The sequence below is a fragment of the Salmo salar genome, chromosome ssa26, assembly GCF_905237065.1.
Source record: "Salmo salar chromosome ssa26, Ssal_v3.1, whole genome shotgun sequence".
NCBI classification, from domain to species: Eukaryota; Metazoa; Chordata; class Actinopteri; order Salmoniformes; family Salmonidae; genus Salmo; species Salmo salar.
Genome location: NC_059467.1, coordinates 33,763,608 through 33,787,112, shown reverse-complemented (window position 1 = coordinate 33,787,112; position 23,505 = coordinate 33,763,608). Strand labels below are relative to the sequence as shown.

The window sequence follows — 23,505 nt, the reverse complement described above, 5'->3', positions numbered from 1 at the left end:
CATGTGTTGAATAACTATCTCTCTCCCTCTCTCTCTCTCGCCCCTCTCTCTCTCCCCTCTCTCTCTCTCCCCTCTCTCTCTCTCTCCTCTCTCTCTCTCACCCCTCTCTCTCTCTCTCTCCCCTCGCTCTCTCACACCTCTCTCTCTCTCGCCTCCCCCCCTCTCTCTCTCTCTCTCGCCCCTCTCTCTCGCCCCTCTCTCTCGCCCCTCTCTCTCGTCCCTCTCTCTCTCGCCCCTCATTCTCTCTTTCCACTCTATATTGTCTCCTCCTGTGTCCCTCTCCCTACACCTCTTTCTGTCTCTGCCATTAACAGCAGCTTAACTACCAGTGGCAAAAGACAGGACAGTTCTTCCTTAATGCTATCACCTATAACCTGGGCTGGGACCCACAAGGTAACGCCTCCTAACTAACTGTTGTGTGAGTGTCTGCGTGTACAGTTAGTATCTGTTTGTAACTGTGACATATATCCTCAAATTTTATTTGTCACATGCGCCGAATACAACAGGTGTAGACCTTACAGTGAAATTCTTACTTGCAAGTCCTTAACCAACAATGCAGTTTACAGAAAAATAAGAGTAAAGAAAATATTTACAAAATAAAGTCAAAATAAATAATAATGAGAAGGCCATATACAGGGGTTACCGGTACCAAGTGAATGTGCAGGGAACAGGTAACCATGTAGCCATTTAACCATGTGTATGTGTCCTGTAGGGAAGCGTATTCTGGCAGCTACAGAGCGCCTGCAGCTGTGGGCCCCTCCGTCAGCACACACACTGATAGAGGAGGAGGATGGACCCATGACCGATGACAAACCTGCCCTCAACGACTGGAAGTGTGTCTGGCAGTGCATGTGAGTGACAGGAGCTGAGTGTGGTGCTTTTCAAGTGTTTAGTAGACATCAGGCCTGTAGACCGTTACAGCTCTTTAAAGGTAGTCAGCAATATGACGTAGTTGACACATCAGGCCTGTAGACCGTTACAGCTCTTTAAAGGTAGTCAGCAATATGACGTAGTTGACACATCAGGCCTGTAGACCGTTACAGCTCTTTAAAGGTAGTCAGCAATATGACGTAGTTGACACATCAGGCCTGTAGACCGTTACAGCTCTTTAAAGGTAGTCAGCAATATGACGTAGTTGACACATCAGGCCTGTAGACCGTTACAGCTCTTTAAAGGTAGTCAGCAATATGACGTAGTTGACACATCAGGCCTGTAGACCGTTACAGCTCTTTAAAGGTAGTCAGCAATATGACGTAGTTGACACATCAGGTCTGTAGACCGTTACAGCTCTTTAAAGGTAGTCAGCAATATGACTTAGATGCAGAACGTAAACGGCATAGTGGGTAAATACAGAAATCACTCCGCCATTTCCTGGTCGCTAAAATTCGAATAGTTTGCCTAAATTCAGTTTGTGACAAAAAAAGCAAGTATAGTGTAGAGTCATTGTACCATCTAAACAGCTGTGAAATATATTTTCCATAACCAAAGATATTCTATTTTCAGCTGTTTGAAGCTGGTGTACAGAACCGAAACTAAAATACGCAAAAACAAAAGTTAAGGACAGGAAGCATATAGCGCATATAGAACAGATCTACCATTTCTTAGACTTGCTTTCAATGAGAATTACATATCTATAACTCATATTTCTATGTTAATTTAGTGGACTTATCCAAAAAGTTACATATTGCAGCTTTAAAGGTAGACTCAGCGAAATGATGTAGATGCAGAAAGTAAACGGCATAATGGGTACATTTCTGCAGTGACTGCGCGTGGCAATGTCGTTTTACTGAGTCTACCTTTAAAACAGGGAGATGTTTGACACAAACAGCGATAAGCAGCTGATACTGACTCAGCATGTTGGTGTGTGACTGTCCTGGAATGGGGAAGTGAGAGTGTGAAAGCGTTTCCCAACACGTAATGTTAGTCAGTCAGTCAGTCAGTCAGTCTACTGAAAGCACGCAGTCAGAGTTCCTAGTCTGTGATTGGTATTTGTGTTCTCTGTACTCCTCTCCAAGGGATCTACAACTGTCTCACTGTCTTTATCCTTTTAACTCGGTCTCATTGTCATTCAAATGTCCAGGTAACTGTCAAAATAAAACAAACACCTGAGTAAATGAGGGATACAAAGTCAATTGAAAGCAGGTGCTTCCACACAGGTGTGGTTCCTGAGTTAATTAAGCAATTAACAGCCCATCATGCTTAGGGTCATGTGTAAAAATGCTGAGCAGGACATTATTATGGCTACCATGGCTATGTCCCCATAGGATGACAATGCCCCCATCCACAGAGCACGAGTTGTCACTGAATGGTTTGGTCACTGAAAGGTTTGGTCACTGAATGGTTTGGTCACTGAATGGTTTGGTCACTGAATGGTTTGGTCACTGAATGGTTTGGTCACTGAATGGTTTGGTCACTGAAAGGTTTGGTCACTGAATGGTTTGGTCACTGAATGGTTTGGTCACTGAATGGTTTGGTCACTGAATGGTTTGGTCACTGAATGGTTTGGTCACTGAATGGTTTGGTCACTGAATGGTTTGGTCACTGAATGGTTTGGTCACTGAATGGTTTGGTCACTGAATGGTTTGGTCACTGAATGGTTTGGTCACTGAATGGTTTGGTCACTGAATGGTTTGGTCACTGAATGGTTTGGTCACTGAATGGTTTGGTCACTGAATGGTTTGACCAGCTTGACAACGATATAAACCATATGCCATGGCCGTCTCAGTCTCCAGATCTCAACCCAATTGAACACTTATGGGAGATTCTGGAGCGGCGCCTGAGACAGCATTTTCCACCACCATCAATAAAACACAAAACTATGGAATTGTACATAAACAAACTTTCAGTATTAAAATCAAGTCATGTATTGAAAAAGTGTAAAATGGGGAAGCACCTTTTTGAAGTAAAGACTGTAAACATGATGTTCCTCGAAGAAGTGAGTGGTGTTTGCTGTTTTACTGAGTTTCCCATAGAGAAGTGAAAGCAGCTGAACTGTCGCTCTCTATCTCTCTGTCTATCTCTCTGTCTATCTCTATTTCTCTCTCTATCTCTATTTCTCTGTCTATCTCTCTGTCTATCTCTCTGTCTATCTCTATTTCTCTCTCTATCGCTATTTCTCTCTCTATCTCTATTTCTCTCTCTATCTCTATCTCTCTGTCTATCTCTATTTCTCTCTCTATCTCTATTTCTCTCTCTATCTCTATTTCTCTCTCTATCTCTATTTCTCTCTGTCTATCTCTCTGTCTATCTCTCTGTCTATCTCTCTGTCTATCTCTCTGTCTATCTCTCTGTCTATCTCTCTGTCTATCTCTCTGTCTCTATTTCTCTCTCTCTGTCTATCTCTCTCTCTATCTCTATTTCTCTCTCTGTCTCTATTTCTCTCTCTATCTCTATTTCTCTCTCTCTCTGTCTATTTCTCTCTGTCTATTTCTCTCTGTCTCTCTCTCCAGGACTGCAATGTCTGTTCACATCACCAAGTGGTCTCCTGATGGGGAATACTTTGCAACAGCCGGCAAGGTACACTCACTCGAAAGCTGACATTTTACAGGCCATATCTTGTTTCCATATACTGTCAATATCCCAATCATGTCATAAATGTTTTCTACTTCCTCATGTTGATTCTCCTGTAACACCTGTAGAGTAATAAACACATAGTAATGTGGCATCTAGACTTTGTGATAGCTTATTCAGGATCAAGTGTAGCCATTGTGCTTGGTACTGCACTAACCATTGTGTGTGTGTGTGTCTGTCTCACCTGTGTGTTTCTCTGTCCAGGATGACTGTCTGTTGAAGGTGTGGTACCCCACCACTGGGTGGCGCTCTGCTGTGGTGCTCCCAGACCTCCCAGATAAGAAAGGCCCTCAGGTCCACTTCTCCTTCATATACCTGGCCCACCCCCGCTCTGTCACCGGCCTGTCCTGGAGGAAGACCAGCAAATACATGCCCAAGTCAGAACACACACACACACACACACACAAAGGACCAAACACACAAATGCACGCGGACACACATTTTAAATGGGGGGGAAAAAAATAAGTCAAGCTGATTGTATATTCTAACCTGTTGTATAGATTCCATACTAATGGAAAGATTTGGGCTGTACTAAACTGTCAATCACCAATATAAAATGATGTTTTGTGTCTCTCTCTCTCTTCCACCCACCCCTCCCTCTTGCTCCCCCCTCCCTCTTTGCTCTCCAGGGGTAGTGTGTGTAATGTGTTGTTGACGTCATGTGAGGACGGTGTGTGTAGGTTGTGGTCTGAGACGGTCCTGCCAGAGGACAGTATCCTGGGTGGTCAGATCACTGACAACACATACAGTTCCAGCCTGCCAGGCCTGGGGGGCAAGGACAAGATTCAACACGCCCTGGAGGTAGAGACAACACAGTACAGGCACACACACACACACACACACACACGCGCAAACTCACACGCAAACTCACACGCAAACTCACACGCAAACACACACGCAAACTCACGCACACACACACACACACACACACACACACACGCAAACTCACACACACACACACACACACACACACACACACACACACACACACACACACAAAATGTATTCTTCATACAAACGTTGTAGTTGTCATTTTGAATGTACACTTTATTAGTTAGTCATTTTGAATGTACACTTTATTAGTTAGTCATTTTGAATGTACACTTTATTAGTTAGTCATTTTGAATGTACACTTTATTAGTTAGTCATTTTGAATGTACACTTTATTAGTTAGTCATTTTGAATGTACACTTTATTAGTCAGTCATTTTGAATGTACACTTTATTAGTTAGTCATTTTGAATGTACACTTTATTAGTCAGTCATTTTGAATGTACACTTTATTAGTTAGTCATTTTAAAAAGGCACAGAGATGTAGAACAGATTGATATTGTTGGATTCTAGCTTGAAATATACTTATTCATGTTAGCATACGAGAACTTACTTTATGTGTATAGTGAATGTATATGTATAATGAATGTATATGTTGGGGTCAGTGGAAGGTGGATAAGAACTAGGTGTATGGAAAGTTACTGAGTGAGACAAGAGGGGGAGGCAGGAAATGTAAATTCTGTCTAACATGTTATTGTTAAATCTCATGGATCCTATGGAGGGAGGCAAAGGGTAACAGTCTGGTTTCAGTCACTGATAAGGTAGGACAGCCGTGGAGGAGTGAGGAATTTGACCCGAGGTCAGATGATGTGACAAGGAACAGTCCTATTACACACAATGACTACAACAATAAGAGGAACCAATTAAGTTCCTGACTTGCAACAGATATGGATTGGCTGTCTAGATGTCAAGGAGTTGACTCCTCCTAGTAGGAGGGTATAAATATATGGGCTTGGTAAACATGTCTTTGTCTTTGCAGCTGTTTGACCCAGTGGCAGAATAAACTTCTTTTGAGATTTTCCTAGTGATTCGTTTGAGTTTGTACTCTGTTTAGAACCTAACAGTATGAAGGGCTTCAATAACATGATGCTTCTCTTCTCTCTTCCTGTCCCACCCCCTGCCCTGTCATTGGTCCTCCCCGTGCCTGTCCTGTCCTCTCATTGGTCAGTCGATGAGCCACCTGAAGCACCTACGTCGTGGTCGTCGGAGGTCGTCTGCCCTGGTGTCTCACACTGAGCTGCTGCCGTCTCAGATGGGGACCCACGAGACACACACACACCGCCACATCTCTCACCACGCTAACGCTCTCTGTCACTTCCACATCTCTGCCAGCATCAACCCTGCCACGGGTACGTAGCACACACACACATCACACACACATCACACACTGCATCAGACATACATATACAGTTGAAGTGGGAAGTTTACATACACTTAGGTTGGAGTCATTAAAACTCGTTTTTCAACCATTCCACAAATTTCTTGTTAACAAATTATAGTTTTGGCAAGTCGGTCAGGACATCTACTTTGTGCATGACACAAATAATTTTTCCAACAATTGTTTACAGACAGATTATTTCACTTAGAATTCACTGTATGACAATTCCAGTAGGTCAGACGTTTACATACACTAAGTTGACTGTGCCTTTAAACGGCTTGGAAAATTCCAGAAAATGATGTCATGGCTTTAGAAGCTTCTGATAGGCTAATTGACATCATTTGAGTCAATTGGAGGTCTACCTGTGGATGTATTTCAAGGTCTACCTTCAATCTCAGTGCCTCTTTGCTTGACATCATGGGAAAATCAAAAGAAATCAGCCAAGACCTCAGAAAAAAATTGTAGACCTCCACAAGTCTGGTTCATCATTGGGAGCAATTTCCAAACACCTGAAGGTACCACGTTCATCTGTATAAACAATAGTACGTAAATATAAACACCATGGGACTACGCAGTCGTCATAGCGGTCAGGAAGGAGACGCGTTCTGTCTCCTAGAGATGAACGTACTTTGGTGCAAAAAGTGCAAATCAATCCCAGAACAACAGCAAAGGACCTTGTGACGATGAGGAAAAAGCCACTGCTCCAAAACCGCCATAAAAAAGCCAGACTACGGTTTGCAGCTGCCCATGGGGACAAAGGTTGTACTTTTTGGAGAAATGTCCTCTGGTCTGATGAAACAAAAATAGAACTGTTTGGCCATAATGACCATCGTTATGTTAGGAGGAAAAAGGGGGAGGCTTGCAAGCCGAAGAACACCATCCCAACCGTGAAGCATGGGGGTGGCAGCATCATGTTGTGGGGGTGCTTTGCTGCAGGAAGGACTGGTGCACTTCACAAACTAGATGGCATCATGAGGAAGGAAAATGATGTGGATATATTGAAGCAACATCTCAAGACATCAGTCAGGAAGTTAAAGCTTGGTCGCAAATGGGTCTTCCAAATGGACAACGACCCCAAGCATACTTCCAAAGTTGTGGCAAAATGGCTTAAGGACAACAAAGTCAAGGTATTGGAGTGGCCATCACAAAGCCCTGACCTCAATCCTATTGAACATTTGTGGGCAGAACTGAAAACGTGTTTGGGAGCAAGGAGGCCTACAAACCTGACTCAGTTACACCAGCTCTGTCAGGAGGAATGGGCCAAATTTCATCCAACTTATTGTGGGAAGCTTGTGGAAGGCTACCCAAAACGTTTGACCCAAGTTAACCAATTTAAAGGCAATGCTACCAAATACTAATTGAGTGTATGTGAACTTCTGACCCACTGGGAATGTGATGAAAGAAATAAAAGCTGAAATAATTAATTCTCTCTACTGTTATTCTGACATTTCACATTCTTAAAATAAAGTTGTGATCCTAACTGACCTAAGACAGGGAATGTTTACTAGGGTTAAATGTCAGGAATTGTGAAAAACTGAGTTTAAATGTATTTGGCTAAGGTGTATGTAAACTTCCGACTTCAACAGTACATACAGCTGAACATACACACAGCATCAGACATACATATACATACAGCCACACACACACACACACACACACACAGCATCAGACATACATATACATACAGCCACACACACACACACACAGCATCAGACATACATATACATACAGCCACACACACACACACACACACAGCATCAGACATACATATACATACAGCCACACACACACACAGCATCAGACATACATATACATACAGCCACACACACACACACACACACACACACACACACACACACACACACACACACACACTGCCTCAGACATACATATACATACAGCTACACACACACACACACACTGCATCAGACATACAGCTGCACACACATCACACACACACACACACACACACACACACACACACACACACACACACACACACACACACACACACACACACACACACTGCCTCAGACATACACACACTGCCTCAGACATACATATACATACAGCTGCACACACACACTGCCTCAGACATACATATACATACAGCTGCACACACACACACACACACACACACTGCCTCAGACATACATATACATACAGCTGCCCACACACACACACACACACACACACACACACACACACACACACACACACACACACACACACTGCCTCAGACATACATATACATACAGCTGCACACACAATCTCTCCGCCTCAGACACACACACTGAACTAGCAACATCAGCCTTAGCTTGTGCCGATGTTCCTCCCACATGCAGTAATATCCTGTACCCGCCCCTTTTCTCTCTCTATCCCCCAGACATCCCAGCGGTGCTAGCGGAGTCTGCCGTGTTTACCCCGGAGGACGGGAGTGGAGGAGGAGGGTTTGTGGTCCACTGGCTCAACAACAAGGACCTGTCCTTCACCACCTCCATGGACCTGTTTATGCTGCAGCTCCGCAAGCTCTCAGAACAGCAGCTGGACCAAGCCACCGACGACGCCCTCGACCAGAACGGCTCCCCCATTAAGTTTGACTTTGGTACGCTCTGTTTCAGAAACCCTCAGATCTACATGCTGTTGTTGTGAGATATATATATATATATATATATAAACTAGTTCTGAGTAGCTGACCCAGTACAAAACCGTTGTAGAGTTGTGAAATACATCTGGGTAATATCAGTCTGTTCCAAGGTATTCTATACACACTGACATATCATACTCTGTCCGTGTCTAACTCCCACCCTCCTTCTCTCTCTCCAGACCTAGATGAGATGTCAGAGAAGGGTTCATCAGAGCATGGTGAGGAGGGTGAGGGTGGTGAGGGCAGTACCAAGGCGTCGTCCCCAGGCTCCAGTAGCTCGGTGCCCCTGCCCTCCATGTTGCTGGAGAGGAAGATGGAGGCGTTAACTCTGGAGTGGAATAAGAGTCCTGACATGCTGTTTACCATCCACCCCACCGACGGGTCCTTCCTGGTCTGGCACGTCAAATACCTGGACGAGTACATCCAGGGGATCTTCAGACAGGTGCAGGTAAGAGGAGACTGCACATGAATCAACACACGCACGGACATGAAGAGAAACACATATTGTACATGGACACACACCTACCAGCATTATCCCCACACAAGAGGAAGCAGAATTCTGCTCCAATTGGACTATTCTCTCTCTCCCCTCCCTCTCTCCATCCCTTTTTCTCCAGGTGTCGTTCTCGTCCCGTATCCCGGTGGCGTTCCCTACAGGCGACGCCAACTCCCTGAGTAAGAACATTCTGATGTACGCCTGCTCCTTCTCCAACGTGGATATCTCCAACGCCGGGGAGGAGCAGGGGAGAAGGGCCCGCCGTTTGCCCCGTTCTGCCTCTGCTGGGCTGGGTTCCTCAGCCCTCAGCCTCTCTCTGGGCCAAGCTCCAGGCATCGGCCCCGCTGTCATGATGGTGTCCAAACATGTGGACGGGTCTCTCAATCAGGTGAGAGGGAGTGGCAGACTGTGACTGTGTCCCAAACCCACCTATTCCCTATGTAGTGCACTAATTTTGACCAGGGCTCATAAGAGTATTGAGGTCCTTACATTCATGCTTAAAAGACAAACTACAACCATATAAAGTAAGACTTGTGTGTAGACATTTTGTGACTCAAAGTTTTCCTTTCAATCCGTTTCCCTCTCTAGTGGGCGGTGACGTTCGCCGAGCGCTCGGCGTTCTCCAACGTTCTAACCGTGTCTCATACGTTCCGTTACTGCGGTCACCGGTTCCACCTCAACGACCAGGCGTGTCACACCGTCCTCCCCCTACTGCTGACCTCCTCCCACCACAACGCTCTCCTCACCCCCCCCTCCGCCCCCGGCAGCATCGACCTCGACCAGCCACCCACACACACACCTCCCCCCAGAGGACGGCGCAGGTAGGGAGGGAGGGAGGGAGGGAGGGAGGGAGGGAGGGTGTGTGTGTGTGTGTGTGTGTGTGTGTGTGTCTGTGTGTCATATGCGGAAGCCATGAGGACCCTCTAGGACCCTCAATGTCTAGAAAATGTGTGTGTGTGTGTGTGTGTTTACAAAATGTTCACTCGAGTGTGTATCAGAAATACGTGTGTGTGTATATGTGCGTGTGTGTGTGCATGCCTGCAAGCGTGTGTGTGTAATATAATCTCGTGTGTGTGACAAACACATTTTTTATACAAACTCATTATCCAGAGAGACTTATAGTAGTGAATGCATACTTTTTCGTACTGGTCGCCCGTGGGAATTGAACCCACAACCCTAGTGTTGTAAGCGCCATGCGCTGCCAACTGAGCCACACACTGTGACAAACTCTGTGTGTGTGATCCCCCAGGAAGCAGCTGCGTAACGCGGCCACCAGGACCTTCCATGACCCGAACGCCATCTACAGTGAGCTGATTCTGTGGAGGGTGGACCACATAGGACCCCTGTCCTGCACTGGAGGGGTGTCAGAGCTGGCCCGCATCAACTCCCTACACACATCAGCCTTCTCCAATGTAGCATGGCTGCCTACCCTGGTACCCAGCTCTGTGCTAGGTTAGACACACACACACACACACACACACACACACACACACACACACACACACACACACACACACACACACACATACTCTGCAATACAGAAGCCATTTCTAGTGTGCTCTGAAGTGTATTGTTGAAGGATGTATATAATGTATAACAGTTGTCCATGTGTGTATCACATGTTCAGACAAGGTACTGGTGAAGTACTCCATGATTGTCAAGGGGTGGTTTGGCGACACCTGTAGGGCTTCAAGTTGAAGTTGCAATTTTATTGGGCGTATATAGTAACTACATGCAGAACCTTAGTCAGAGCGCTCACATTTAAAACAGCATCTCTCCCCTCTATCTCCAGGTACGTACTGTAACAGTTCCAGTGCGTGCTTCGTAGCGTCAGACGGTAACAACTTGCGTCTCTACCAGGCTGTGGTGGACGCCAGGAAACTACTGGACGAACTGTCAGACCCTGAGACCTCAGTAAGTAAACACAGAGACAGACTCACAGACACGTACAGATGCCCTCAGTCAGATTAACAGTGAAATCCTGAGACCTCAGTAAGTAAACACAGAGACAGACACACAGACACGTACAGATGTCCTCAGTCAGATTAACAGTGAAATCCTGAGACCTCAGTAAGTAAACACAGAGACAGACTCACAGACACGTACAGATGTCCTCAGTCAGATTAACAGTGAAATCCTGAGACCTCAGTAAGTAAACACAGAGACAGACAGACAGACACACAGACACGTACAGATGCCCTCAGTCAGATTAACAGTGAAATCCTGAGACCTCCGTAAGTAAACACAGAGACAGACTCACAGACACGTACAGATGTCCTCAGTCAGATTAACAGTGAAATCCTGAGACCTCAGTAAGTAAACACAGAGACAGACTCACAGACACGTACAGATGTCCTCAGTCAGATTAACAGTGAAATCCTGAGACCTCAGTAAGTAAACACAGAGACAGACTCACAGACACGTACAGATGTCCTCAGTCAGATTAACAGTGAAATCCTGAGACTGAAGGGACTGGAACTTTAAAGCTTCAAGGTAGCTGGTTAAAGACTCTGTTAACCTCCCTCCCTCCCTCCCTCCCTCCCTCCCTCCCTCCCTCCCTCCCTCCCTCCCTCCCTCCCTCCCTCCCTCCCTCCCTCCCTCCCTCCCTCCCCCCTCTCTCTATGTCTCTCTCCATAGAAACTAGTAGGAGAGGTATTTAACATAGTGAGCCAGCAGTCGACGGCCAGACCAGGCTGCATCATAGAACTAGATGTCATCACTAACCAGGTAAGAAATACCTATCTGACTGTCTCTTGTGCCGAATACAACAGGTGTTGACCTTACCGTGAAATGCTTACTTACAGGCCCTTAACCACACCTGTCTTTCTATCTAAGCAGTAAGTCAAGAGACCATGCTATATCATTAATCTAGTCACAGGTAAATGGTGGTGCTCTGTGCACAGAGGAAGTATTTTACCTTACATATATATGGTAGCTTATCAAAATGTAATTTGTTTTTCAATTGTTTGTGGGTCTTTGTAATCTGAGGGAAATACGTCCATCTCTCTCCTTCTCCCTCCCTCTGACCCTCTATCTCTCTCAATTCAATTCAAATCAAATGGCTTTATTGGCATGGGAAACACATGTTAACATTGAAAAAGCAAGTGAAGTAGATAATATACAAAAGTGAAATAAACAATAAAAATGAACAGTAAACATTACACTCACAGAAGTTCTCTCTTTCTCTCTATAGTGTGGATCGACCACCCAGCTCCTTCATGTCTTCCAGGAGGACTTTATTTTGGGGTATACACCTCAGGAGGACCCAGAGCTCTACACTACATCCTACCCTTCTACCGAGGGTACGGGAGGTTGGAGGGAGGGAGGGAGAGAGAGAGAAAGGCAGGGAGGGATGAAGAATTGAGGGTGCGAAAGGATGGACAGAAGAATGGATGGATGGATGAATTATGAATTGTTTAATGTATGAATGACATGATTAGCCTCAGGAGGACCCAGAGCTCTACACACTGACCTTCCTTCAACTCAGGATGGGATGGACAGGCGGATGGATGGATGGATGGATGGATTGATGAATGAGTGGATGACTGAACTGAAGAACTTGTAAAAAAGTTGTTGTGTTTCTCTCTCCTCTCCAGAGTACCACCCTACTCCGTTCTCTGAGAAGTTCTTCCTGGTTGTCATAGAGAAGGACCTGAACATGAACTCTGTGCTGCAGATGTGGCACCTGCACCTACAGTCCGTGCAGGCCTGTGTGGGTGAGTACCTAACCTAACCACAACCTAACCTAGGCCTGTGTGGGTGAGTACCTAACCTAGGCCTGTGTGGGTGAGTACCTAACCTAACCACAACCTAACCTAGGCCTGTGTGGGTGAGTACCTAACCTAACCACAACCTAACCTAGGCCTGTGTGGGTGAGTACCTAACCACAACCCAACCTAACCTAGGCCTGTGTGGGTGGGTGAGTACCTAACCACAACCCAACCTAACCTAGGCCTGTGTGGGTGAGTACCTAACCTAACCACAACCTAACCTAGGCCTGTGTGGGTGAGTACCTAACCACAACCCAACCTAACCTAGGCCTGTGTGGGTGAGTACCTAACCTAACCACAACCCTGACCCAACCTAACCACAACCTAACCGAACCTAGGCCTGTGTGGGTGAGTACCTAACCACAACCCAACCTAACCTAGACCTGTGTGGGTGAGTACCTAACCACAACCCAACCTAACCTAGACCTGTGTGGGTGAGTACCTAACCACAACCCCGACCCAACCTAACCACAACCTAACCTAGGCCTGTGTGGGTGATATAATACAGTACAGTATAATAGAGTACAGTAGGCCCCAGTATAATAGAGTACAGAAGGCCCCAGTATAATAGAGTACAGAAGGCCCCAGTATAGTAGAGTACAGTAGACCCCAGTATAATAGAGTACAGTAGACCCCAGTATAATAGAGTACAGTAGACCCCAGTATAATAGAGTACAGTAGACCCCAGTATAATAGAGTACAGTAGACCCCAGTATAATAGAGTACAGAAGGTCCCAGTATAGTAGAGTACAGAAGGCCCCAGTATAGTAGAGTACAGTAGACCCCAGCATAGTAGAGTACAGTAGACCCCAGCATAGTAGAGTACAGTAGACCCCAGCATAGTAGAGTACAGTAGACCCCAGCATAGTAGAGTACAGTAGACCCCAGCATAGTAGAGTACAGTAGACCCCAGCATAGTAGAGTACAGTAGACCCCAGCATAGTAGAGTACAGTAGACCCCAGCATAGTAGAGTACAGTAGACCCCAGCATAGTAGAGTACAGTAGACCCCAGCATAGTAGAGTACAGTAGACCCCAGCATAGTAGAGTACAGTAGACCCCAGCATAGTAGAGTACAGTAGACCCCAGCATAGTAGAGTACAGTAGACCCCAGCATAGTAGAGTACAGTAGACCCCAGCATAGTAGAGTACAGTAGACCCCAGCATAGTAGAGTACAGTAGACCCCAGCATAGTAGAGTACAGTAGACCCCAGCATAGTAGAGTACAGTAGACCCCAGCATAGTACAGTGCGGCGGTCCCCGGCATAGCGGAGTAGTACGGCGGTCCCCGGCATAGCGGAGTAGTACGGCGGTCTCCGGCATAGCGGAGTAGTACGGCGGTCTCCGGCATAACGGTGTAGTACGGCGGACTGCGGCATAGCGGAGTAGTACTGCGGCATAGCGGAGTAGTGCTGCGGCATAGCGGAGTAGTACTGCGGCATAGCGGAGTAGTACGGCGGATTGCGGCATAGCGGAGTAGTACGGCGGACTGCGGCATAGCGGAGTAGTACGGCGGATTGCGGCATAGCGGAGTAGTACAGCGGATTGCGGCATAGCGGAGTAGTACGGCGGATTGCGGCATAGCGGAGTAGTACAGTGGATTAGTATACACATTGAGGCCTGTGTAGTTTGTATATGGATTTTGTTGAAGATAACGTTTTTTCTCGGTTTGTTTAGATGACTATATGAACAATAAAGTTTTCTCTCTGTCTCTCTCTGTGTTCAGATGATCCGGTCCCAGAGAGGTCGTACCAGTCTCAGCTGACGATCCCATTCCAACAGAGTACAGCTGACACATCCTCCTCCCCTCTCTCCCGCTCAGCCTCCACAGCTAACCTGCAGTCAGCCAGCAAACTGATCCTCAGCTCCAAGCTGGTCTGTAGCCACCGCCTGGACCTGCCTGTTGGGGTGGAGGTGACCAGGGCTACGCCCTCCGCAGGTACGGATGGATATGCACGCGCGCACACACACACACACACACACACCCTCCACAGGTAGACTAATAACTTTACTTTTACATATTTGTAAAAACAGTCAAAATGTAATATATTCCAAAGTAAAAGTTTTAAAACCAACAGCACATCATAGAAAATTGAAACGCCTCCCAAGTCAGGGACTGGATCCTAACAATTTAATATGGCATTGTCCTCCATGTCTCTGTCTTCAAGTCATCTGAGTTAGTCTGATTCTTTTGTAACAGTTATTCTATACTCTCTCTCTCTCCGTCTCTCTCCCTCTCTCTCCAGGTCACCTGAGTTCGTCGTCCATCTACCCTGTGTGTCTGGCCCCCTACCTGATCGTCACCGCCTGCTCTGACTCCCGCGTCCGGTTCTGGCGCTGCTCTGTGGAGGGGGAGAGCAGGGTCTATCACTGGGAGCCCTGGGCTCTACTCAACGAGGAGGAGGATAACAACAGTGCTGTTTGTGTCCCGGGACGTCCTGTAGCCGTGTCCTGTTCCTACACTGGACGACTGGCTGTGTCCTTCAAACAGCCCCGGCCTGGACACATCCCGGGACAGGTAGGAGAGGACTTTTACTGTACGCTCCACTCAAGTTAATGGCTCATTGGATTAGTGCATATTCTGTTTAAGTGCAGTGTAGTTCACCTGTCTGAATTCAAGCACATTGCTTTTAATTTCTGGCCCTGAGGAATGTAAAAAAATACAGTTTAATCTTTATCAGTCATTTTGTTGAAGGTTTTACCTGAAGTGGTTGTGGTTCTGTGTCTAGATATGGTTTTGGATGAGAACATCTGATGACTAAAATGTACAATACTTCATTGTTCATTTTCCCTCAGACATTTAGTATTTTTGCATTTAACCTGACTGTTTAATGAAATGTGTACCTTCCTCCTTCCCTCCCTCTCTCCAGAGCCATGGTCCAGCAGGGGACTTCTCCATGCACGTGTCCATCTTTGAGTGTGAGTCTACGGGGGGGTCTGAGTGGGTGTTGGAGCAGACCCTCCACCTGGATGACTTCACTAGGCCCTCCTCTACCCTGGACCCTGGAGTCAGTGTAGACTCCAACCTCTTTGTCTACAGCAGGTACTGGTGGGGTGTGTGTGAGTGTGTGTGTGTGTGTGTGTCTGTAAGTGTGTGCATGTGTCTAAAATGACTAACCCCCTCTCTCTCTGTAGGTCTGACCTGTACATGAGTCGCGACCACCACTCTCCCAACATCAAACACTACGTCCACCTGGACTGGCTGTCCAAAGAGGACGGGTCTCATATCCTCACGGTGGGGGTGGGATCCAATATCCTCATGTACGGTCGCATCTCGGGCGTGGTCAACGAACAGACCGCAAGCAAGGACGGGGTGGCGATCATCACCCTACCTCTAGGGGGCAGCATCAAACAGGTACATGCTCACACACACACACCCAACCCAAAGTCAGGATCAAACTGGTATACGCTCACACACACACACCCAACCCATAGTCAGGATCAAACTGGTACACGCTCACACACACACCCAACCCATAGTCAGGATCAAACTGGTACACGCTCACACACACACCCAACCCATAGTCAGGATCAAACTGGTACACGCTCACACACACACCCAACCCAAAGTCAGCATCAAACAGGTACACGCTCACACACACACCCAACCCATAGTCAGGATCAAACTGGTACACGCTCACACACACACCCAACCCATAGTCAGGATCAAACTGGTACACGCTCACACACACACACACACCCAACCCATAGTCAGGATCAAACTGGTACACGCTCACACACACACCCAACCCATAGTCAGGATCAAACAGGTACATGCTCACACACACACCCAACCCAAAGTCAGCATCAAACAGGTACACGCTCACACACACACACACCCCCCAAAGTCAGGATCAAACTGGTACACGCTCACACACACACACCACAAAGTCAGCATCAAACAGGTACACGCTCACACACACACCCAACCCAAAGTCGGCATCAAACAGGTACACGCTCACACACACACACCACAAAGTCAGCATCAAACAGGTACACGCTCACACACACACCCAACCCAAAGTCGGCATCAAACAGGTACACGCTCACACACACACCCAACCCAAAGTCAGCATCAAACAGGTACACGCTCACACACACACCCAACCCAAAGTCGGCATCAAACAGGTACACGCTCACACACACACCCAACCCAAAGTCGGCATCAAACAGGTACACGCTCACACACACACCCAACCCAAAGTCAGCATCAAACTGGTACTTTCGTAACCTACACTACCTTGTATTCTTCACACATTTAGTCTACTGTGTATTGCTGGTACATCTGCTGTTTGTTAGCATGTGGTTCTGTCTGTATGTGTTGTCTATGCTGCTAAATGACTTGCCTCTTTGAGGACATTCAAGTTTTCAAGTGTGCGTCCCAAATGGTTGCCTGGCTAGTCAGACTCCTTGCTTCAGGCCAAACGCCACGCCCACGGATGTTAGTTTCTTCTCCACAATGAGTCTGGATCTGAGTCCCTGCCTGACCCGTCACCGAATGGGGCAGTGATTGGTCCAGAAACCCATTGGTATTCCATCAGAGTGTGTAAAGCACTGGTTTGAAAATGTGTCATTGGCTTTGATACTCTGATTGGTTAGCCACTCGTGCCCATCCTCACAACAAACAACTTCAATGTTGTCAGTCTCAGACTAAAGTACTGCATGTAGTGAACGAGAATTTAGGGTGAGACTACTCTCTGGCTACCCAAATGGCACCCTATTCCCTAATTGGTGCACTACTTTTGACCAGAGCCTAATGACTGCACTATAAAGCGTCTGGATAATAAACATTATTATTATTATTATTATTATTATAATCATCATTATTATTACCCCCCCTGCATCCCTAACCTAACCTAATCTAATGTGAAACAGGGTATCCGTTCACGCTGGATCCTGCTGCGCACTGTGGACCTGCTCTCCTCTGTAGACGGCACCCCCTCCCTGCCCGTGTCCCTGTCCTGGGTGAGGGACGGCATCCTGGTGGTGGGGATGGACTGTGAGATGCACGTGTACGCCCAGTGGCGCCAGGACCGCAAGCCCGTCGAGGCCGATGGGGACAGCCTCTCCTCTGAAGATAACATCGCCGGGGGGATTGGAGGGGGCGGGGGGCAGACGGACACCGCTGCAACCACGGGGGGATCCTCGTCGGCGTTCAAGGGGCGCGCCCGGTCCAAGAGTGTGTTTGAGGGCAACGTGGCAATCGACGAGGCTCTCCAGGCGCCGGCGGGACTGCAGGAGGGGGGTCTATTCGAGGCAGCCCACTCCCTGTCCCCCACCCTGCCTCAGTACCATCCAACACAGCTGCTGGAGCTCATGGACCTGGGGAAGGTCCGCCGCGCCAAGGTGGGTCTGACTGACTGACTGGTCTGGGTGGATGGGTGTCTGGCTGGGTTTGGCTGGGTGTGTTGGTGGATGGATGAATAGATGGCTGGTTGGCTATCTGTCTGGGTGGATGGGTGGGGTGGATGAATGTCTGGTTGGCTGTCGGTCTGTCTGGTGGGTCTGGGTGGATGGGTGGGGTGGATGAATGTCTGGTTGGCTGTCTGTCTGGGTGGATGGGTGGGGTGGATGAATGTCTGGTTGGCTGTCTGTCTGATTGGTGGGTGGGCTTGCATGGCTGGCTGGCTGGCTGTTCGTCCAACTGCCTGTCCACTTTATAAATGTTTGCAACTCAAGATACATTTATTGAAGTGACCAGACAGCTTCTTGAGAAGTCATAGAATGTCATGATGATGATGACAACAACATGACTACTGTGATTATGATGATGATGGCAATGATGCCGTCGATGACTATATTAATGTCTCTGCCACGGATGAGGAAGATGAGGAAGATGGTTATTCTTCTTCTTCAGGCCATCCTGTCCCACCTGGTGAAGTGTATCGCTGGGGAGGTGGCTGTGGTGAGGGACGTGGAGGCAGGTGAGGGTGGAACCAGACGCCACCTGTCCCGGACAATCAGTGTGAGCGGCAGTACGGCTAAAGACACCATCGTGGCCGGTCGCGACGGGGGACGAGATTACACAGAAATCAACTCCATTCCCCCTCTACCCCTCTACGCTCTGCTCTCTGCTGACCTGGACACCTCCTATAAGGGAGGAGAGGAGGGGGCGAAGGGAGGGAAGGTGGCCGAGGTAGAGGGGGCGAGGAAGACAGGAGGAGATCAGTACACAGACCTGTTCCAGGTAAGAGGATTCAGGTTTGAGCTGGATGTTTCAGTGACACATAGAATCGTAGTTCCTAAGTGTGTAGATGCTCAACAGATTCTTCAAAAACGTGTTGGTTTATTTTCTGTTGTATAATGTTGATATTCTGTTACCTAAAGACAAGCTATGCAGTAAATGTTTGTTGGAACCATATGACCCCTCCATGTGTTAACCTCTGGGTCCAGATGTAATCTTGTTCTCTGTTATACCCAAATCAATAATCAATCAACCAGTCAATCATCTAGTCGTTGTATGGCTCCCTCCCTCAGTTGCAGGCGGTGACGACAGATGACTTTGTGAGCTTCGCTACAGAGAAAGTAGAGAAGAAGTCTAGATTCATCAACCTGTCTCAGTACGGACCCACCTACTTCGGACCAGAACACGCACAGGTAACAACAACAACATTTATTTACTTACCAGCTTGTGGATGGTTTAGATGTTATTGTCTGGTTTAATTGTTTGTCAAGTAAATATATCGCCTCTGTGATTAATACAGTCATTTGTCTCTGCTAATCTGTCTCCCTCTCTCCATCCTTCCCTCGCTCTCTCCCTCCTCCCTCCCTCTCTCCATCCTTCCCTCGCTCTCTCCCTCCTCCCTCCCTCTCTCCATCCTTCCCTCGCTCTCTCCCTCCTCCCTCCCTCTCTCCCTCCCTCCTCCCTCCCTCTCTCCCTCCTCCCTCCCTCCAGGTGTTATCTAGTCAGCTGATGCATTCCAGTCTTCCAGGTCTGACCAGGTTGGAACAGATGTTTCTGGTGGCTCTAGCTGATACTGTAGCTACCACCAGTTCAGAGGTCAGCAGCTCCACTGACAAACAGTACACAGGTCAGTCTCAGAGAGAGGGAGGGTGTCTTTACCTGACCATGGTCTATTAGGCAAAACAAATAGAAATATAATGTCATTAGTCTAGTCAGAGTTGTTCCCTGATTACGTGTTCTTAATGGTTGATATAAACACACACACTGACAGTTATCTTTGTCTTTTCACCTCCTGTATCAGTCTGGTATAGATGTTATTTAGTCTTTAAGGGGGAAGTGAGAAAGAGACCTTAGCAGGTTGTTCCTCTGTTAAGTAAGCAGAGGGAGAGGAAGAAGGAGAGGGAGAGATTGAGAGGGGGTAGGGAGAGAGATTGAGAAGGAGAGGGCGAGAAAGAAGGAGAGGGAGAGATTGAGAAGGGAGAGGGAGGGAGAGAAGGTTAAAAGGTTCATGGACTAAGACACAGGACTATGGGGCACATTGAACTACCATGCTACCATGAACAAGTAGTGCACTATATAGGAAATAGGGTAGCATTTAGGGAGGAGGACCAGGCACATAGAGTGGAAGACATTTAAAGGTCTGATTCCTAAATCAGTGTTTTCATCTCTTTGTATGGATGGGTAGAGGGGGGTGGCGAGATCCCTCTCCATCGGGTGTGTTTCATTTGTATTGTTAGGTTCTACATGAACCTAGTAAAACTCACAGACGATTAGTAAAGCTTAAACTAAGTTACCCCATACAGCTGCATAAGACAAAGACATATTTCCACCAGTGGTAGTGTATATACCCCAGTTTGGGTGGAGTCTCCTCCTTCCCTCTAAACATGACAACTTCCTGCCTAGTAATAAAGATAAGTGATACAGGCCACAAACTGTTCCTTCTCCCTTAAGGTGACCTGGCCTTGACCCACTTCCTCACTACTCCACAGCTCCACCATTATTTTACATTTACATTTGAGTCATTTAGCAGACGCTCTTATCCAGAGCGACTTACAGTAGTGAATACATACATTTCATACATGTTTTTTTTTTTTTTTTTTCTGTGCTGGCCCCCCGTGGGAATCGAACCCACAACCCTGGTGTTGCAAACACCATGCTCTACCAACTGAGCTACAGGGAAGGCCAATTATCAGTGACTACAGTCATGTGACTGCCTCTCCTCTACTCAGCACCTCCCAAAACCCCCTGGCTCCTATCCATCCTTCCTTGACCCCACCATATACATTCCTCCTACAGATACCCATTCACTTCTGGTGTAGAAACCAGACTATGGCACTCCTCATGTTTTTAGTATAACTGATGATTAGCAATATTTCAACTTTATAAATCCGAAGCCATCAGTATGGATGGGTAGAAGGGGACAGAGAGATCCCTCAACCCTCTCCATCTGGTGTGGAGTCTTAGGAGGAAGCTGCTCTCTCCCAAATGAATGGGAAAGACCGGCACCATCTGATTCCATCAGATCAGTGTGTGTGAGTTAATGTGCTACACTAACCCATGTGCTAATAATGTGTTTCTGTCTAGGTGGTGAGGCCCTGGATGAGTGTGGGTTGAGGTACCTGTTAGCCATGCGTCTACACACCTGTCTCCTCACCTCTCTACCCCCACTGTACCGCATGCAGTTGCTGCACCAAGGTATGGTACACACAAACACACACACACTCCTGCTTCACAATCTGTCTTTCTGAGCTGTGACGGAGAGGGTTGTAGAGAGTCTTATTGGTACATTATACTGAGACATTGATCTGGTATTGGATATGTAGGAGGACTTGCAGTGGATATGTTGTCTCTCTCTGGGCCCTGTTCCTCCCAGGTCCAGATATGTTGTCTCTCTCTGGGCCCTGTTCCTCCCAGGCCCAGATATGTTGTCTCTCTCTGGGCCCTGTTCCTCCCAGGTCCAGATATGTTGTCTCTCTCTGGGTCCTGTTCCTCCCAGGTCCAGATATGTTGTCTCTCTCTGGGCCCTGTTCTCTCCCAGGTCCAGATATGTTGTCTATCTCTGGGCCCTGTTCCTCCCAGGTCCAGATGTGTTGTCTCTCTCTGGGTCCTGTTCCTCCCAGGTCCAGATATGTTGTCTCTCTCTGGGCCCTGTTCTCTCCCAGGTCCAGATATGTTGTATATCTCTGGGCCCTGTTCTCTCCCAGGTCCAGATGTGTTGTATATCTCTGGGCCCTGTTCCTCCCAGGTCCAGATGTGTTGTCTCTCTCTGGGTCCTGTTCCTCCCAGGTCCAGATATGTTGTCTCTCTCTGGGCCCTGTTCTCTCCCAGGTCCAGATATGTTGTCTCTCTCTGGGCCCTGTTCTCTCCCAGGTCCAGATATGTTGTCTCTCTCTGGGTCCTGTTCTCTCCCAGGTCCAGATATGTTGTCTCTCTCTGGGTCCTGTTCCCTCCCAGGTCCAGATATGTTGTCTCTCTCTGGGCCCTGTTCTCTCCCAGGTCCAGATATGTTGTCTCTCTCTGGGCCCTGTTCCTCCCAGGTCCAGATGTGTTGTCTCTCTCTGGGCCCTGTTCTCTCCCAGGTCCAGATGTGTTGTCTCTCTCTGGGCCCTGTTCTCTCCCAGGTCCAGATATGTTGTCTCTCTCTGGGTCCTGTTCTCTCCCAGGTCCAGATATGTTGTCTCTCTCTGGGTCCTGTTCCCTCCCAGGTCCAGATATGTTGTCTCTCTCTGGGCCCTGTTCTCTCCCAGGTCCAGATATGTTGTCTCTCTCTGGGCCCTGTTCCTCCCAGGTCCAGATGTGTTGTCTCTCTCTGGGCCCTGTTCTCTCCCAGGTCCAGATGTGTTGTCTCTCTCTGGGCCCTGTTCTCTCCCAGGTCCAGATGTGTTGTCTCTCTCTGGGCCCTGTTCCTCCCAGGTCCAGATATGTTGTCTCTCTCTGGGCCCTGTTCCTTCCAGGTCCAGATATGTTGTCTCTCTCTGGGTCCTGTTCCTCCCAGGTCCAGATATGTTGTCTCTCTCTGGGTCCTGTTCCTCCCAGGTCCAGATATGTTGTCTCTCTCTGGGCCCTGTTCCCTCCCAGGTCCAGATATGTTGTCTCTCTCTGGGCCCTGTTCCTCCCAGGTCCAGATATGTTGTCTCTCTCTGGGTCCTGTTCCTCCCAGGTCCAGATGTGTTGTCTCTCTCTGGGCCCTGTTCCCTCCCAGGTCCAGATGTGTTGTCTCTCTCTGGGCCCTGTTCCTCCCAGGTCCAGATATGTTGTCTCTCTCTGGGTCCTGTTCCCTCCCAGGTCCAGATATGTTGTCTCTCTCTGGGTCCTGTTCCTCCCAGGTCCAGATATGTTGTCTCTCTCTGGGTCCTGTTCCTCCCAGGTCCAGATATGTTGTCTCTCTCTGGGTCCTGTTCCTCCCAGGTCCAGATATGTTGTCTCTCTCTAGGTCCTGTTCCCTCCCAGGTCCAGATATGTTGTCTCTCTCTGGGTCCTGTTCCTCCCAGGTCCAGATATGTTGTCTCTCTCTGGGCCCTGTTCCCTCCCAGGTCCAGATATGTTGTCTCTCTCTGGGTCCTGTTCCCTCCCAGGTCCAGATGTGTTGTCTCTCTCTGGGTCCTGTTCCTCCCAGGTCCAGATATGTTGTCTCTCTCTGGGTCCTGTTCCCTCCCAGGTCCAGATATGTTGTCTTTCTCTGGGCCCTGTTCTCTCCCAGGTCCAGATGTGTTGTCTCTCTCTGGGCCCTGTTCTCTCCCAGGTCCAGATATGTTGTCTCTCTCTGGGTCCTGTTCTCTCCCAGGTCCAGATATGTTGTCTCTCTCTGGGTCCTGTTCCCTCCCAGGTCCAGATATGTTGTCTCTCTCTGGGCCCTGTTCTCTCCCAGGTCCAGATATGTTGTCTCTCTCTGGGCCCTGTTCCTCCCAGGT

At 47.9% G+C, this 23,505-nt stretch overlaps 1 protein-coding gene across 1 annotated transcript in view; it reads left to right on the top strand.

The window, feature by feature from the left end:
• LOC100286620 (dmX-like protein 2) overlaps positions 1–23,505 on the top strand; it is a 94,148-nt gene that overhangs the window by 16,004 nt on the left and 54,639 nt on the right. The window contains 24 exon segments of the mRNA XM_045708286.1: positions 315–393; positions 713–851; positions 3,450–3,516; positions 3,775–3,947; positions 4,200–4,371; positions 5,569–5,749; positions 8,165–8,383; positions 8,605–8,873; positions 9,043–9,309; positions 9,510–9,742; positions 10,171–10,373; positions 10,714–10,835; positions 11,559–11,648; positions 12,115–12,223; positions 12,518–12,637; positions 14,417–14,629; positions 14,937–15,208; positions 15,561–15,733; positions 15,826–16,045; positions 17,566–18,036; positions 18,548–18,877; positions 19,168–19,287; positions 19,586–19,721; positions 21,179–21,289. Of these exon segments, the coding sequence (XP_045564242.1) occupies positions 315–393; positions 713–851; positions 3,450–3,516; positions 3,775–3,947; positions 4,200–4,371; positions 5,569–5,749; positions 8,165–8,383; positions 8,605–8,873; positions 9,043–9,309; positions 9,510–9,742; positions 10,171–10,373; positions 10,714–10,835; positions 11,559–11,648; positions 12,115–12,223; positions 12,518–12,637; positions 14,417–14,629; positions 14,937–15,208; positions 15,561–15,733; positions 15,826–16,045; positions 17,566–18,036; positions 18,548–18,877; positions 19,168–19,287; positions 19,586–19,721; positions 21,179–21,289 (4,489 nt within the window).